The sequence below is a fragment of the Lytechinus variegatus genome, chromosome 18 (assembly GCF_018143015.1).
Source record: "Lytechinus variegatus isolate NC3 chromosome 18, Lvar_3.0, whole genome shotgun sequence".
Lineage (NCBI taxonomy): Eukaryota > Metazoa > Echinodermata > Echinoidea > Temnopleuroida > Toxopneustidae > Lytechinus > Lytechinus variegatus.
The window spans coordinates 9,625,704-9,640,633 of NC_054757.1; the positions used below are offsets into that span (position 1 = coordinate 9,625,704).

Sequence of the window (14,930 nt, forward strand, 5' to 3'; positions counted from 1 at the left end):
AAGTTTAAACAGTTTAAAAAGTTTAAGCAGTTGTTTAAAAAATTAAACAACAGTTGTTAGAGTGACGGGCTTAAACAACGTGCTTAAGATTTTAAACAGCGTTTTTACAGTGATAGGGACCAATCGAATTCTGGATTTGCTTTGAATCCTGAAGATTAATTTTTAGATCTCAAAGAATTATATTTCAAATGACTCGAGATTTAAAAATATTCAATGGATTCATTTTTAAATCTCAAAAGATTTCATTTCAAATCCCTCTTAATCCAGAATTTGATTGGTCCCTAACTAAATTCCATCTGGATTTATTTCAAACCCCTGCAATTCAGAGCGATCCAGAGAACCACTTACACCTTTCAATCCTATCGCGAATAAAATATTTTAAAAAGTTGCAAACGAGCGAATCAAGCAAGCAGAAATTTCGACATTAAAAGACGGGGTTCAAACAGGCGTTTGACGAGAGAAAAATATGAGACAGAAAGAAGGGGGAAACGGGAGAGTAACTGTAATATATAGTTGACGGTATGACTGGCGTCGTTACATAATAAACACATCAGACACCAATCATGAACACATTTATTACAGACCTGTCGATAAACATTCGTTAATGTGTAGATTATAAGTGTCCTTATCGCTATGTTTTGTTTGAGAGAAACATAAGAACGTAACGACTTTATAGACTTTGGTATTGTATATCTTTGTAATGGTTATAATCAGCAAACCAAAATAAATTAGGAGTACGTAGTAAATGGATGTTGAAAACTAGTCTGCAAGTGCAGACTCTAATTTGACACATTAACCAAAACCATGTCTAGATCGGAGACTATAGGATTCACGCTACTGCTGCATGCACTAATATAATTAAGCGAATTGCGAAAACCACCAAGGGTTTGTGTCTGCGGACATGTTGGATAAAGAGGTCCGAAGATCAAGCCCCGGATCACTGCCTTTCGAATTGTGACGTTCAGTGGGATAAAAGTGAGCCAAACAGTTTTGAGGGGCACAACATGTAGTGTAAAGCGCAATACTTTAAAAGTGGCGAACGGGCGAGAATCAAATAAAATGACATTCCCCCCTTTTACGTTTCCTTTTTTTCTTTGTAGGTCGTGCAACTTATGGGGGGTTCGGTAAACGATGCCACCTATTCCCCCATCTATGTCCAGTGGTGACGTTATATCAACCCCTTGAAATGCATGCAGTCTATATAGCTAGGTGTCAAAACTCAAACACAAACTTAATATTTGATATGTTGTTGCTCTTATCAGAAAAGGGACAACTTAATTCTTCATCTTTATGTTTTTTTTTTGTTATGCAGGGCGCTTTTGGAAGTACCTACACTGTTAAAAATACCCTGATTTTACAGAAAAAAGAAAGAATATTTTGCAAAGATCAATCACAGAATCATTCTGTTAATTCATAAAACAGGAATTTTTACGCAATTTAACAGATCAGGTCTGTTTAAAAAGGGGAAAAGAGTGTTTTATTAAAGGAAATTTGTAAGGTTCCATACACCAAATACCAATTTCCTGTAAGATTACGCAATTTGGTAAGATTACAGGTGTTCTGGAGACTCTGCTGCAGGAACTTCTTTTATTTTAAGGACAAATTTTCTAACAGTGTAGGCAATATAAAGCGAGTATACTGAATATTTTCCGCACATGGCTGAATTTGTAGGGCAAAGAACGAACCAGGCCTTTTCACATTTCGGGTTATCGTCGAATGAACTCATTGAAAAAAATCAGTTCGAGGTGACGCTTCATTATAATTATAAGCCGATCACTTTGCATATCATGTAATCTTTGTTATTCTGCGCCTAAACGAGTACCATATATATTGCAAATTAAAACACCGTGGGTAAAACTCCCCGAAAACGCCCGAAACACAATCATCCACATTGGCACATATTAAACAAAAATCGAAAAGTTGTGAAAATTCCTCGACTGATTGGAAATATTTCTCATATTTTTTTTATAGATTAATTTGTCTAGAGATTCGTCCATGTATGTTTTCTCGGAATCGCTCCCCAAAACATTAGTATAGAGTTCATACTGTTCACACCTCCCCCTCTCCCTCTCCCTCTCTCTCTGTCCCTCTCCTCGACTGCACATGCACGTGCAGAGGACAGATGTATTACATAACCGTGCGACCATCTATTGTTTACAACCAGTGAAGATGTATGTGGATTTTAGATAACACAACGCACCGCCCTAGCCTTGTTGCATATACACCACACTGCACTGGTGATGCGATCGTTGCGTGCCAATTTTTTGAGTCGAGGTTGCAGCACTGCTTGGGATATCATTATCAATACATTTCGACACAGGTCGCGGATTCGTTTTATGAGATTTAGGGATAGATATCTTCAACATTTGTTTTAATTTTCCAGCTGAGGTTGGAGAAGCTATTATCGCCAAACTTAAAAAATGGAGGGAGAGGAGCAGGATACGTACTTTGGAGCAACGGAGGAAACGACTCCGGCGCCGGCTACCGAAGCGGGGACCGACGACCAGCCCGCTGTGTTGGAAGTAAACCATAATGACAAGGGCGGTGAGACGAAAATCAATATGGTATGTTTTTTTTATTACAATGCCCATCTTTGTATAGGACCTGGGTATAGCCTATAGGATATATGCATGTTGAATAAAATGAAAACGACGCGGCGCGGCGCGAGGGTAAATCTCCACAAACTAAATTCCCGGAGTCATGGTTTAGGCCCGGGGTTTACAGGTTTAGGATGTTTTTGTTTTGCATATTTCATAGCCAAGAGACTCCTACCAAAAATACTAATTGCTTGCTCCTTCACTAACGTGAGCTTACTCTGAATGGTTTTTGCTCCCTTTGAGCCCCCTGGTTAGTCACTTTGGGGCAGGTGGGCTATACAATCTTTAGTTCCCCAGTATTCTTGTACCATTTCACACATTTTATAACCCCAAACATGAAGTCCTTCTGATGGCAAATTCTCAATTGAGTTTTTTTATACCGAACACATGCAGAACTATGTTATTTTGAACAAAAGCCTGACCCCTTATATTTCCCCAGTAAATAGTACTTAGTATAACACCACACCACTATCGTTACCATCACCACACTATAATTGTCACCATGGCCATTATCATCATCATCTCATCATCATCATCATCATCATCATCATCATCATCATCATCATCATCATCATCATCATCATCATCATCATGGTCGTCATAATAATAATCATCGTCATCATAATCGTCATCATATCATCATGAATCCTCATCATCTTGGACGTCATATCAATCATCCACCATGACCATCATAATCGTCATCATATTCATCATGCTTTCTCATCATCATAGACGTCATATTAGTAATCATTGTCATCATCTCCATCATAATGATAATCATCCTCCTCCTCCCCGTCATCATGGTCGTCATCATAATCCTCATCATCATCATGGTCCTCACCATCATTTCATCATCACTTCTACCAACATTGTGATTGCAATCTGTGCGTCGTTTTGTTGAAATATTTGATAACCATAATCCCCTTTGTTCATAACTATGAATTCCATTATAATCGTCTTAACTATCACCTCCACAAATATTGTTATCTCATTAATGCTCAACCATGATCGTCATCGTATTCATCATAGTTTTCACCCCTCACCATTACCACCAACAATTTCACCATCATCAACATCACCATTATTCATCATCGTCATCTTTCATGCCTTTGTATCATTATTCATTTGCCATCAGCATCATATTTTTTTTTCAAAGGTCATATGGTGCTGGCATTTTATTACCAATATCTGCACAGTACTTCTTGCACCAATTATTTCGTTACTCTATCACTTATTCAAATGGTTTTTTTTTCTTCAAGACTTAGAGCAGTAGAGATTAGTACAATTCTGGAGTGCCAGTTGCGTGTCATATACCATCTTGGACATTGACCTCCGTGTTTGGAGTTCAATTTGGTTGCACGCAATTTTGGTCTCACGATAATGTCTTAATTAATCAGGCGATTTTTTATCAGTCATTGAAGTTAATATATGCATTATGTCTTGTTGATAAATTAGGGTTAGGGAAGTTAAAGCCCAAAGTCCAAACTTGTGATGTAACCATGATCAAATACACCAAGCCTGATTAGGTTAAGAGTGTTCTACTGCCATCCTAAGTTCAACTTCAGTGATTAGACTGATCGTTTATTACCGAACTTCATTTCCTTCAGAAACTCCGAGATGAGGATTTCCATTTTCTACATAAATATTATGTAAAACGAACGGTGTTGGTTGAACCCCATTCTGCAACACTATGTAAGACAACACCAGAGAAGTGCTGTAACAAACAAGCGTAGAATGAAACCGATGTTGTTTCATATGGTTGGGTGTTGTTTAAGCACCGATTTTTCGTGTGTCCAAACAAAACTGATGTAATTGCAACACTTCTTTGCTATAATGGCCATAAATTCCGGGCTGCTGCACCAGCTGTAAACTTCATCCTTACCAAAGGGCATTTTCCATAAAATGTTCAACCATTTTGTACCTCCGACCCCCATTTTTCTCAATTCTTACTTCACTTTATAAGCTGACTAAGTCATGGACATTTGACAGCATTACAGACCGTCATAAGAACCAGAAATCAGAGACAGAAAATTTCATTAAAGGGATGGTCCGGGCTGAAAGTATTTATAGCTTGATAAATAGAGTAGAATTCAATGAGCAAAATATCGAAAATTTCATCATAATCGGATAACAAATAACAATGTTATTGAATTTTAAAGTTTAGCAATATTTTGTGAAAACAATTGTCATAACTATTCATTAGGTGGGCTGATGATGTCACATCTTCACTTGTTCTTTTGTATTTCATTTTATGAAATTAAGCTTATTCATTTTTTTTCCTCCAAGAACTAGAAAAATTGGATTGACAACTGATTTAGTGCATCATATTTATTGCTGCAACTTATTTCATATAAGGGAGACGTATTATTCACACAAGTATGAAATAATGAAAAAATTATGATTTTATGTAATAACATAAGAAAACGGAAAGTGGAGATGTGACATCATCAGCACACCTAATGAATATTCATGACGACTGTTTTCACAAAATATTGCCAAAGTTTAAACTTCAATAACTTTATTATTTGTTATCCGATTTTGATGAAATTTTCGGCATTTTGCTCAGTGAATTCTACGCTATGTATTAAGATATATTTTCAACCCGGGCCATCCCTTTAAGGTCTCACATACAGTCGAACGTACATATCATATGAAATTGCCCCCAAAGATATCCGTCCATGGTGAGACCCCGTGTTGGAGATGTCTTCAAAAATCAAAGATGTTCAAATTAAACAACACAGCAAAAAATGTGGTGTTAACCGGTGTACATAGAGGACCACACCAGTTATTTTACACCGGTGTTAAATTGGTGGTGTTAGTTTTACACCTATAGGTGTTATGACAACACCTTTGGTTATTACATTTACACTCTATGGTGTTATGTTCAATCTTTAGGGTGTAATTATAACACCTCAGGATGTGGTCCTCTACATGTATAAACACCGATTGGTGTCAGTTTTATCACCACAGTTTTTACAGTGTAGATTGCGATGACTGGGTACCCTATTATGTAACTTTTCACTTTTTATCCCATGGAACGGTGCTGTCTAGAATCAAATTTTATCATTTTTCAACCTACATGTAACACGTTATCAATACAATATTCGATTAGGTGAATTCATTTGAAATGAGAATTGCTGGATAGATACAAGAAAGTCACGCATTACCGTTATTTCTCCGTTTGTGTCACATTATTCATACCATATCTTGCATTTGCATTTGAAACCATGTCGACCAAATATTTCAAATTTGATATTTAAATTTTCTTCTCATTATGTTATCATGACTTGTGAAACAAAGTTTTATTCCTCCTTGAATACTGTACGTGGCATGACCATTGTTTCAACATTTTGTGGTTCAATCAAGTTGGCCATTATTGCAAACCCGTAAAACATATCGTGTGTCAAACAAAAAAAACAATAGAAATAGTAAGTCTTTCGAAGCAAAACACTTTAATCATAATCAATTTCACTACCTGAAAACATTATGAACATAAGTATAGAAGTCTCAAATAAGATTATTTGAATTTGGGAAGCAACTTTGAGTTTCTTTTGTAGATACAAAAACTCCGGTCAGTCGCATTACGGTCAGGCGCATTATACACTTTGTCCGACACCACAAATTTGACATTTTTAAAAAACCCTTTCCCGCAACTTATATTTGAAAATTTTCTTTCAATATGATGTAAAATGGTGACCTTCAGATAATCCAATTCGATTTATATATATTGCATATTTTGCTATATTAATCCAAGCCATAATTTAAGATTTATTGATGAAAGCGCCCTTATGAATCAAGGTCAAGCATGCGGGTGAAAGTATGTTATTTTTGTAATGCACCTTCAGAGGCAACATGGACGTGATCATTTTATTTTAGTATCCAAGAAAACAGAAATAACAATGTGATCATAATCCAAGCAATGAAAGCTTAAAGGGCGAAATCCACCCTAAAAATAAATGAAATTTTATTTAAAAAAAAAAGAAATATCATGCAAGCATAACGCTGAAAATTTCAACTAAATATATAGGAATAAATTTATCTTAGAATTAAAGTTACGACATAATACAATTTTCTCGCATTTTTTCACAACACTGTTAATAACACAGCGATGTCGATGGTGTGACTATTTTATTGTTTGAATATACAATATTCAATTTAGGCAGATTTTATAAAAAGGGAAATTTTGTTGAATCACACTTACAATATTGACAATTTCATGTGTTTTTTTTTAGGAGAATCTACTTTGTTTAATATTGCAATATTGAAATGAAAAGCGAAAGAAATACGGAGAGATTTTAATGAAATTTTAGCTTCGTTAATTTTCTCTATTGATGAGGTAGACTTCCCCTTTGCAGATAGACGAGGTCATTGTCAGCAAGAACTCGAAACCAAAATGAAATATATATTATGGATGGAAAAAAACATATATTTTAAGATGGTACTTCAGAAAAGTTATTGCTTCAAGCACCTCTGTGCTTACAATCAGTGGTTGCATGCAATTGCTTCAAGCACCTCTGTGCTTATAATAGCTGACCCCTGTATTTTACCGAACTATATCACATGCTTAGGTATGATTAATTATCAGTCTTTTCTGTATTATTTGCAATGTATCTCTTTAATTGTCACATTTAAATTGTATTCATTCAATTATGTGAACATGTTAATTTATCATTGATTTATGAATAAAATGCAGAGACTCCTGCAAAAAAGTCCTTAAACAAATATGAAGATTGAAGGACGCTCGTGGATTGCAAAAAGCGATATATATCTGTTAATATACCATTAAAGAAAATTAGACTAAATTGCAGACTTAAATGTACTAACTTATTCATTCGTCATGTTCGTATAAGGCTTTCCACACTGGATTACAGATTGAGGGGGAGAGGTTGGGGCCATGCCCCCCCCAAAAAAAAAAAAATCACCGCCAAGAAAATAAGATGAAAAGGAAAAAAAGGGAATGGAAAGGGATAAAATGAGATGTGATATTATTTTCTGAATTTGTGATGAAAATCTATTACAAATTGTTTTGTGTGTTAAATGGTTCTATTTTTTGCTCGCTCGCTCGCAGTTTTTGTCTCACCTGCATAGCAGAGTGAGACTATAGGCGCCGCTTTTCCGACGGCGGCGGCGGCGGTGGCGGCGGCGTCAACATCAAATCTTAACCTGAGGTTAAGTTTTTGAAATGACATCATAACTTAGAAAGTATATGGACCTAGTTCATGAAACTTGGCCATAAGGTTAATCAAGTATTACTGAACATCCTGCATGAGTTTTAGGTCACATGACCAAGGTCAAAGGTCATTTAGGGTCAATGAACTTTGGCCGAACTGGGGGTATCTGTTGAATTCCCATCATAACTTTGAAAGTTTATGGATCTGATTCATGAAACTTGGACATAATAGTAATCAAGCATCACTGAACATTTTGTGCAAGTTTCAGGTCTCATGATTAAGGTCAAAGGTCATTTAGGGTCAATGAACTTTGGCCGAATTGGGGTATCTGTTGAATTACCATCATAACTTTGAAAGTTTATTGGTCTAGTTCGTTAAACTTGGACATTAGAGTAATCAAGTATCACTGAACATCCTGTACGCATTTCATGTCACATGACCAAGGTCAAAGGTCAATGAACTTTGGCCGAATTGGGTGTATCTGTTGAATTACATGTACCATCATAACTTTGAAAGTTTATGGATCTGATTCATGAAACTTGGACATAAGAGTAATCAAGTATCACTGAACATCCTGTGCGAGTTTCAGGTCACATGATCAAGGTCAAAGGTCATGTAAGGTCAATAAACTTTGGCCATGTTGGGGTTTTTTGTTGAATAACCATCATATCTCTGTAAGTTTATTGGTCTAGTTCATAAAAAGTGGACATACGAGTAACCATGTATCACTGAACATTTTGTGCGAGTTAGAGTAGTTTTCAAAGTCAGCACTGCTGCTATATTGAACCGCGTGATGCAGGTGAGACGGCCAGAGGCATTCCACTTGTTAAAAATAATTTTGCCCCATACACCATGTCTGCCCCCTAAAAATGACTTACAACGCTACTACTTTGCTAGACATAGCAACAAATATGCAAACTGGCTACCCCTAGTGTATTGGCCTATCCAAGGTTACAGACGATACCATCGTTTTATGGCAAGAAATTATCGCCGCCATATAATGATGGCAAGCAAAATAAAGGTAATCATTACAAATTTATCATACGTTTCTTCCAAAATTTCTTAAAGAAACTAAGAAAGCATGCAATATGAAAACGTCCGGGGAAATCCTCTTCTCTGTTATAAGCTATTCGCGAATCATCTTCTTAATATGGAAAATTTTACCATCCTTCAGAATTTTCGAATTTCTTAAAGAGTTGCTGTTCATTATTCGAATTCGAATGTAGGCTGTGGTTTTTTTAATTATTGAAGAAGTGGGTCTGTATTCGCTACAGTCGAATGAAAGAGTCACTATTTATAATAGAAAACCAGTCTTTTCCTTTATAGCTTATGACTAGCGACATTCAGTACATTCTGTCGCGAGTTTTGCCCCACCCCCTTTTGGTAGGGGAATTCCCCCCAAGTCCCTCCTGCTTCCGGTGTCCCTGGTGAGCTGGAACCAATATTTAAACTTTTGGTTAGAATATTTAAAATTTTGGTTAGAGACAAGGGGTGGCGATCCTGGGGGGGGGCAGGGGACACAGTGCCCCCACTTTTCGAAGTACTGAAAAAGAGCCCCTTTTTACTCGAGAAAAATGCCCCCTCATGAACGTGTACTGTGCCCCTTTCACCTGAAAAGGACCTGTTTCATGTGTGAACAAGTGCCCTTGCTTTCTTGTAAGCATGGGCGGAAATCTGTCCCGAAAGGTAGGGGGGACCACAAGGGCGGATCCAGCCTTCGCCAATGGGGGGGGGGGCGATTTTTTCCGCCATAATTAATCCCCGATCAGCTGCTCGGAGATGATTTTTTAACATTCTGGGCAATTTGTTTTAACCTGAAAAAGATGTGTGTGCAACTAAATGATTACTACGAACGCAAAGTGCGAGCAGAAATGAACTGATATAAAAGGTAGGGGAAGGCGGGGTAAGTTGAGCCACCAGCCCCAGGCCAATAATGAATGAGTCAGACATTGTGGTGGTGTCATGTATTGATGACCCATAGCATAACCCCTAACCCCACCACATTGTTTTCAACTTTGAAACAAAAAGTAGTTTTTTAGAGGGAAAAATATGAATTTCAGCCAAAAAAGTAAAAAAGAGTGTGAAATAGATAAGTGCTTTATAAACACACACGTCTTTAAATATAATAAAGACATGATAACAACATTATTAGTCCAGGTATGGATCTTCATTCTTGTCATAGTCTTTTATATGATGGATGCATAATAAATGTGTAGATACAAAATTATCGCACTAAGTTCGGACTGGGGTAAGTTGAGCCAAACAGCATGGGGCAAGTTGAGCCATGGTAATTCCTATGGCAATGTATCTTAAGAAACAAACAAACCATAAAAATCGATTGAAATGCTGGCTGAAAGGAGCAAATTTACATGACTGCTCTTTTCCTTTTAAAGGATGTTAGTATTTATAGAGAATTAGTAAGTGAAAAACTTTAAACAAAAAATTGACATGCTGGTTCTCCCCTCATACATTTTGTACATAGTTTTTGTGGCTCAACTTACCCCTGAAGGTTGGCTCAAACTTACCCCATATATAGGGCAAGTTGAGCCATTTGACATCGTTTTTTTCAAAGGTCACGGTGACTTTCAGTGTAGGGATAGAAAGTTATATATAGGTGGAAAATATTTCAGAAGAATTAAATTTCAAATCAAGGTACTTATTTCGACAAGATTATTGATCATATCAATTCTAACATGCAAAAAGCAAAAACTGTCACAACTTCCCCGCCTTCCCCTACCTGTTAAAGACTGCTTGCAATTAGCTATGTAGGCGTTACATACTTTAACAGTTGAATAATGCGAGCGCGAAGCGCGAGGTGAAATTTTTTGAAATTTTACCTTAAAGAATGGAAATTCTAAGCACTTTTTGTAACTTAAACATAATATGTATATAACTGGACAATTGATGTGGAGCTCGAGCGGAAAATTTTGAGATTTAGACCTAAGAACGAGACACTCTATTCATGTTCTGTAAATCATGAAAAGGATGAGTAATTGGGGGTCTTGCTTACATTAATAATGTGAGTGCAAAGTGCGGCCAGAAAATGTTCATATACGTTTAATTTGAACTGATCGAAAAGGTACTTGTTAAGCAGGGGCGGATCCAGCCTTCGCCAATGGGGGGGGGGGCGGATTATTTCAGCCATATTTTCCCCGATCGGCCGCTCGAAGATGATTTTTGGTTTCTTTGAAGGGGTAGTCCTAATAGTCACTTCTTAGCTTTATTCTTATGAATAAACATAAATATATAATAACATAATCCTTATTTATATAATGAGAGCGCGAAGCGCGAGCAATTTTTTTTTGAAATATAATGTATTTTTTCCTAAAATTTTGAACATTGTGGGAAATGTTTGCTATCCTTAAAAAGATGTGTATGTAAATGAATTATTACTACGAACGTGAAGCGCGAGCAGAAATAAACTGATGGAAAAGGTACAAAAACTGCTTGTAGTTAGCCATGAAGACGTTACATATTTTTTTTAAAAAATCAAATAATGCGAGCGCAACGCGAGACCTATTTTTTTACAGTTTAGCCTAAGGAATGAAAATTCTAAGCATTTTTTGTAATTTAAACAGATATTTATATAACTAAACAATTGATGCGAGCGCGAAGCGCGAGCAGAAAAAATCGAGATTTATACCTAAAAACGGGACACTCTATTCATGTTTCGTAAGCCATGAAAAAAATGAGTAATAGGGGATCTTCCTACATTGATAATACGAGCACAAAGCGTGAGCAGAACATTTTTGATATTGTGATCTGAAACTGGATAATGATGTAAATAGAGAACAAGGTGAGTATCTGAATAAACATGTGCGCTTGTATCATACTTAGACCTAGAATCTAGGCATTCTAAATACATCTTTTATCATCAAAATGAAAGCGAGCGCGAAGCACGAGCGTAACCTATTTGATAATCCGTTCTGAAAAAAGTCAATTTCAGCTCTATATTTCAAGCACTCTATAGGAAAATTGTGAGATGGATGTGGATCGCACTTAATAAAGAGCTGATATTCTTCATTATTACTTGAGTTTTGACATAGGACCGGGACATCCTTAGGACATGTCATATGAAAATGATGACTATCTTCCTATTCCTCTGGCTAAGCGCGAGATGAAACAAAATGGACAATTTAATCATTAAATTAATATCTTATTTATTAATGCCCAATGAGGATGAGAAATCTGATGATATTATGGCCTGAAAACTGGACATTTCAAGCGCTTTTGTAATTATGAATGCATCAGTTAAAGGGGAATCCAGCCTTGGCCATAAAATGTTGTGTTTGGAAGGAGAAAAATAAATTAAACAGAATGGTGAAAGTTTGAAAGAAATCGGACAAGCAATACTTCTGTAAAATTGAGATCACTAATACTATATAGATTTCAAATTGGCAACTGGGTAAGTAAATTATGACAAGGGGCAAGGACAACTTTCCCATAGGCCATGTACTTTATTATCAGGGATTTGTAGTTTTCTCCTTAGTACTCATTCCCCTGGGGCAGAAATCTAAATATAACCCAAGTAGTATATTGTTTTATGTCCTCATGAAAGAAAAATATAATTTTAATAAAACTTTTGGGGAAAATGACATTTAGCCATAATATGTATTGGAGTACATGGAAGAGTAGTCCTTGCCTGACATCACTATGACATCCCATTTGCGGCCAATTTGAGGTATCCATGGGTATAGTGATTACCAATATTTACAACTTTTAAAAATTCATAACTTTCTTGTTTTTTTTAAATATTGTTCAAACTTTCACCTATCAACATGTCTGATTTTTCCTTCCTTATAAAAGCAAGTTTTTATTCGGGTTGGATTCCCCTTTAATATATTGTTAACCATTAATGCGAGCGCAAATCGCGAACCAAAATCTTGTCATGAAAAAAAAATCATGAAAACTAATACTGAGACATATCTAACTCGCCAATCAAATGCGAGCGAGTAGCGCTATCTCATACGTTTTGACAATCAGACTTAAAAAGGGATATTTTTAACAGAGCACATTTAAAAAAAATCAGTTTGTAAATCACACAAGTAATGAAAGTTCGATTTCCGAGGTGAATGTGTAATGTAACTTCCAAATTATTAACTTCCAAACTTGATATTTAAGCTCCATATTAAACAATCACTTAACAGGCAATGCGAGCGCGTAGCGCGAGCGAAAATTTTGTATAGTGACACTACAGATTCATTTTATTTTCCAAGTCTTCCCCTCATTTTATTTTATTCACTCTGGAAAATTTGGCATGAAAAAAAAAGGTTTTCACCCAAATTTAAGGTCATTTAGTCCAAAATACAGGTATTATTTAGCATGTGAATGATGCATTTTTTCCATCATAAAAAAACAAAATAGTAGGGGGGACATTTGATATTGTGTCCCCCCTATTATTTTTTGTAGGGGGGCACGTTTCCCCTGTCCCCCCTTGGATTTCCGCCCATGCTTGTAAGTGCCCTTTTTCGAATCAGTACCTCCTTTCCCCCAAGAAAAGTGCCCCTTTCGAACGTGTTGTGCCCCTTTCACCTGAGAAGGACCCGTTTTATGTGTTAACGAGTGCCCCTTTGCCTTCTAGGTATCTGTTCTTCATATCAGATAAAAAAATACAATTTTCGTGCCCGATTTATTTATTTAGCGTTCTGGGACCCATTTCATAAAGCTGTTCGTAAGTTACGAGTGACTTTACGCACGACTGGTGACCCTATATTGTGCTATATGATGTATCCCTATGTAGCTGACTTATGGAAAAGAACATTTTACAGTCGTTTGTAAAGTTGTGCGTAACTTTACGAATAGATTTATGAAACACCACCCTGGTCCCTGCTGCAAGTGCATCCTTTAATCGCATAATCCCTTTCAAAATATGATTTACCCCTTTTGCTACTTCTTTTTCTTTTGATAGTGAAATTCATCCCTTTTAACCTCCAATTAAATGCCTTTTTTTAAATTTACTTGTTATAAATATGCCTTTTCTTTTTTAGTTTGTTCCAAACGCTCAGTCTGTTAATGTTTTGATGGTGTCCCTTTTCCTTTGGAACAAGTGTATGATTCTGGAAAAATACATTTTAAATATTATCTTGAGGAATACGAGGCTGTTGCTATTCGAAACAAAACGCTGCGCAGAGGAAAACGTAAGCGTGTTCAATGCTCTTGACCTCACAGCCACTATGCCTAAAAAAAATGTAGACAGGAACCGCCAGCGTTTGCAATACTTCGGCAAATTCCCATAAAGAAACAGCATCATTATTGGTAAGAAACAAGAAAATAATAGTCCGTCCAATTTTTTATGTTTTTACTTACATGTACGAAGGAAAAAAAAATTGTTAGAATAATCTTACATGTACGTGCTTTAAGTTTCATGAGTCATGTGAGTGGGTAGACAAGTCATTTTTTCTTTGTTTTAAGATGGTGTCTTCTTCGAAAGAAAAGGTGCCCTTTTTCCTGTGCCTCCCCTCCCCCCTTCAACTTCGCCGCGCCGCCCTTTCGAGAGTGATCAACAGTGATCATACTTTCAACTAATGTGGCGCCAGCTAGCGTCAAAGGCCTGGATTTTCCGAGCTGCGTGAGCTCCTTTGGCTAGTTTGAGCCGCGTTGTACGGAAGCCTATTTTTGTCATATGGCAAGAGGGGGGTGGGGGTTGCTTCAGCCCCCCCCCCCCACTTTTTTGACACTGAATAAAAAAAAATCTGATAGTGATTTTTGTTTTGCATAGTAAGCCCCCCCCCCCCTCGCACACACTTTCGGCTCAGCCCCCCTTCCCAAACGTTCCGTATAGCCCCCGGTATAGCCCCTGATGGCAACATTGGCATGAACTTATTTTCCAAATCGCCCACATGACAAGCTCGGTCAGTTTCTTCGAAGTTATTTTCATGCGTCGGCCCCCTCCCAAGGAAAAATAATTCTGCATGTCGGTCATGCTCCCCAACGGAGGGGGACCAACACCATTCTCCCATCGCCGAATGCCCCCTCCCACTTTCAGAACCGGTTGACGCCCCTGGTAGTTACTAGTCGTTTATGAAACAGGGTCAGTAATATGTCATGTCTGGAAATCGATTTTTTATGTTCCAATATTCATGATATAGATATATATATATATAGGCCTCCTTATTTACGACGAAGAGTGTGTGTTAAGACTAAACAAAACGATTCTCTCCGA

General features: G+C 36.9%; 1 protein-coding gene across 1 annotated transcript in view; it reads left to right on the forward strand.

Moving 5' to 3' along the window:
• Positions 1-2,202: 2,202 nt before the first annotated feature.
• The window catches only part of LOC121431580 (broad substrate specificity ATP-binding cassette transporter ABCG2-like), a 48,715-nt gene continuing 35,987 nt past the window's right edge, over positions 2,203-14,930 (forward strand). The window contains exon 1 of the mRNA XM_041629125.1: positions 2,203-2,564. Within this exon, the coding sequence (XP_041485059.1) occupies positions 2,421-2,564 (144 nt within the window). The 5' untranslated portion in view covers positions 2,203-2,420. The remainder of the gene's footprint in view (positions 2,565-14,930) is intronic.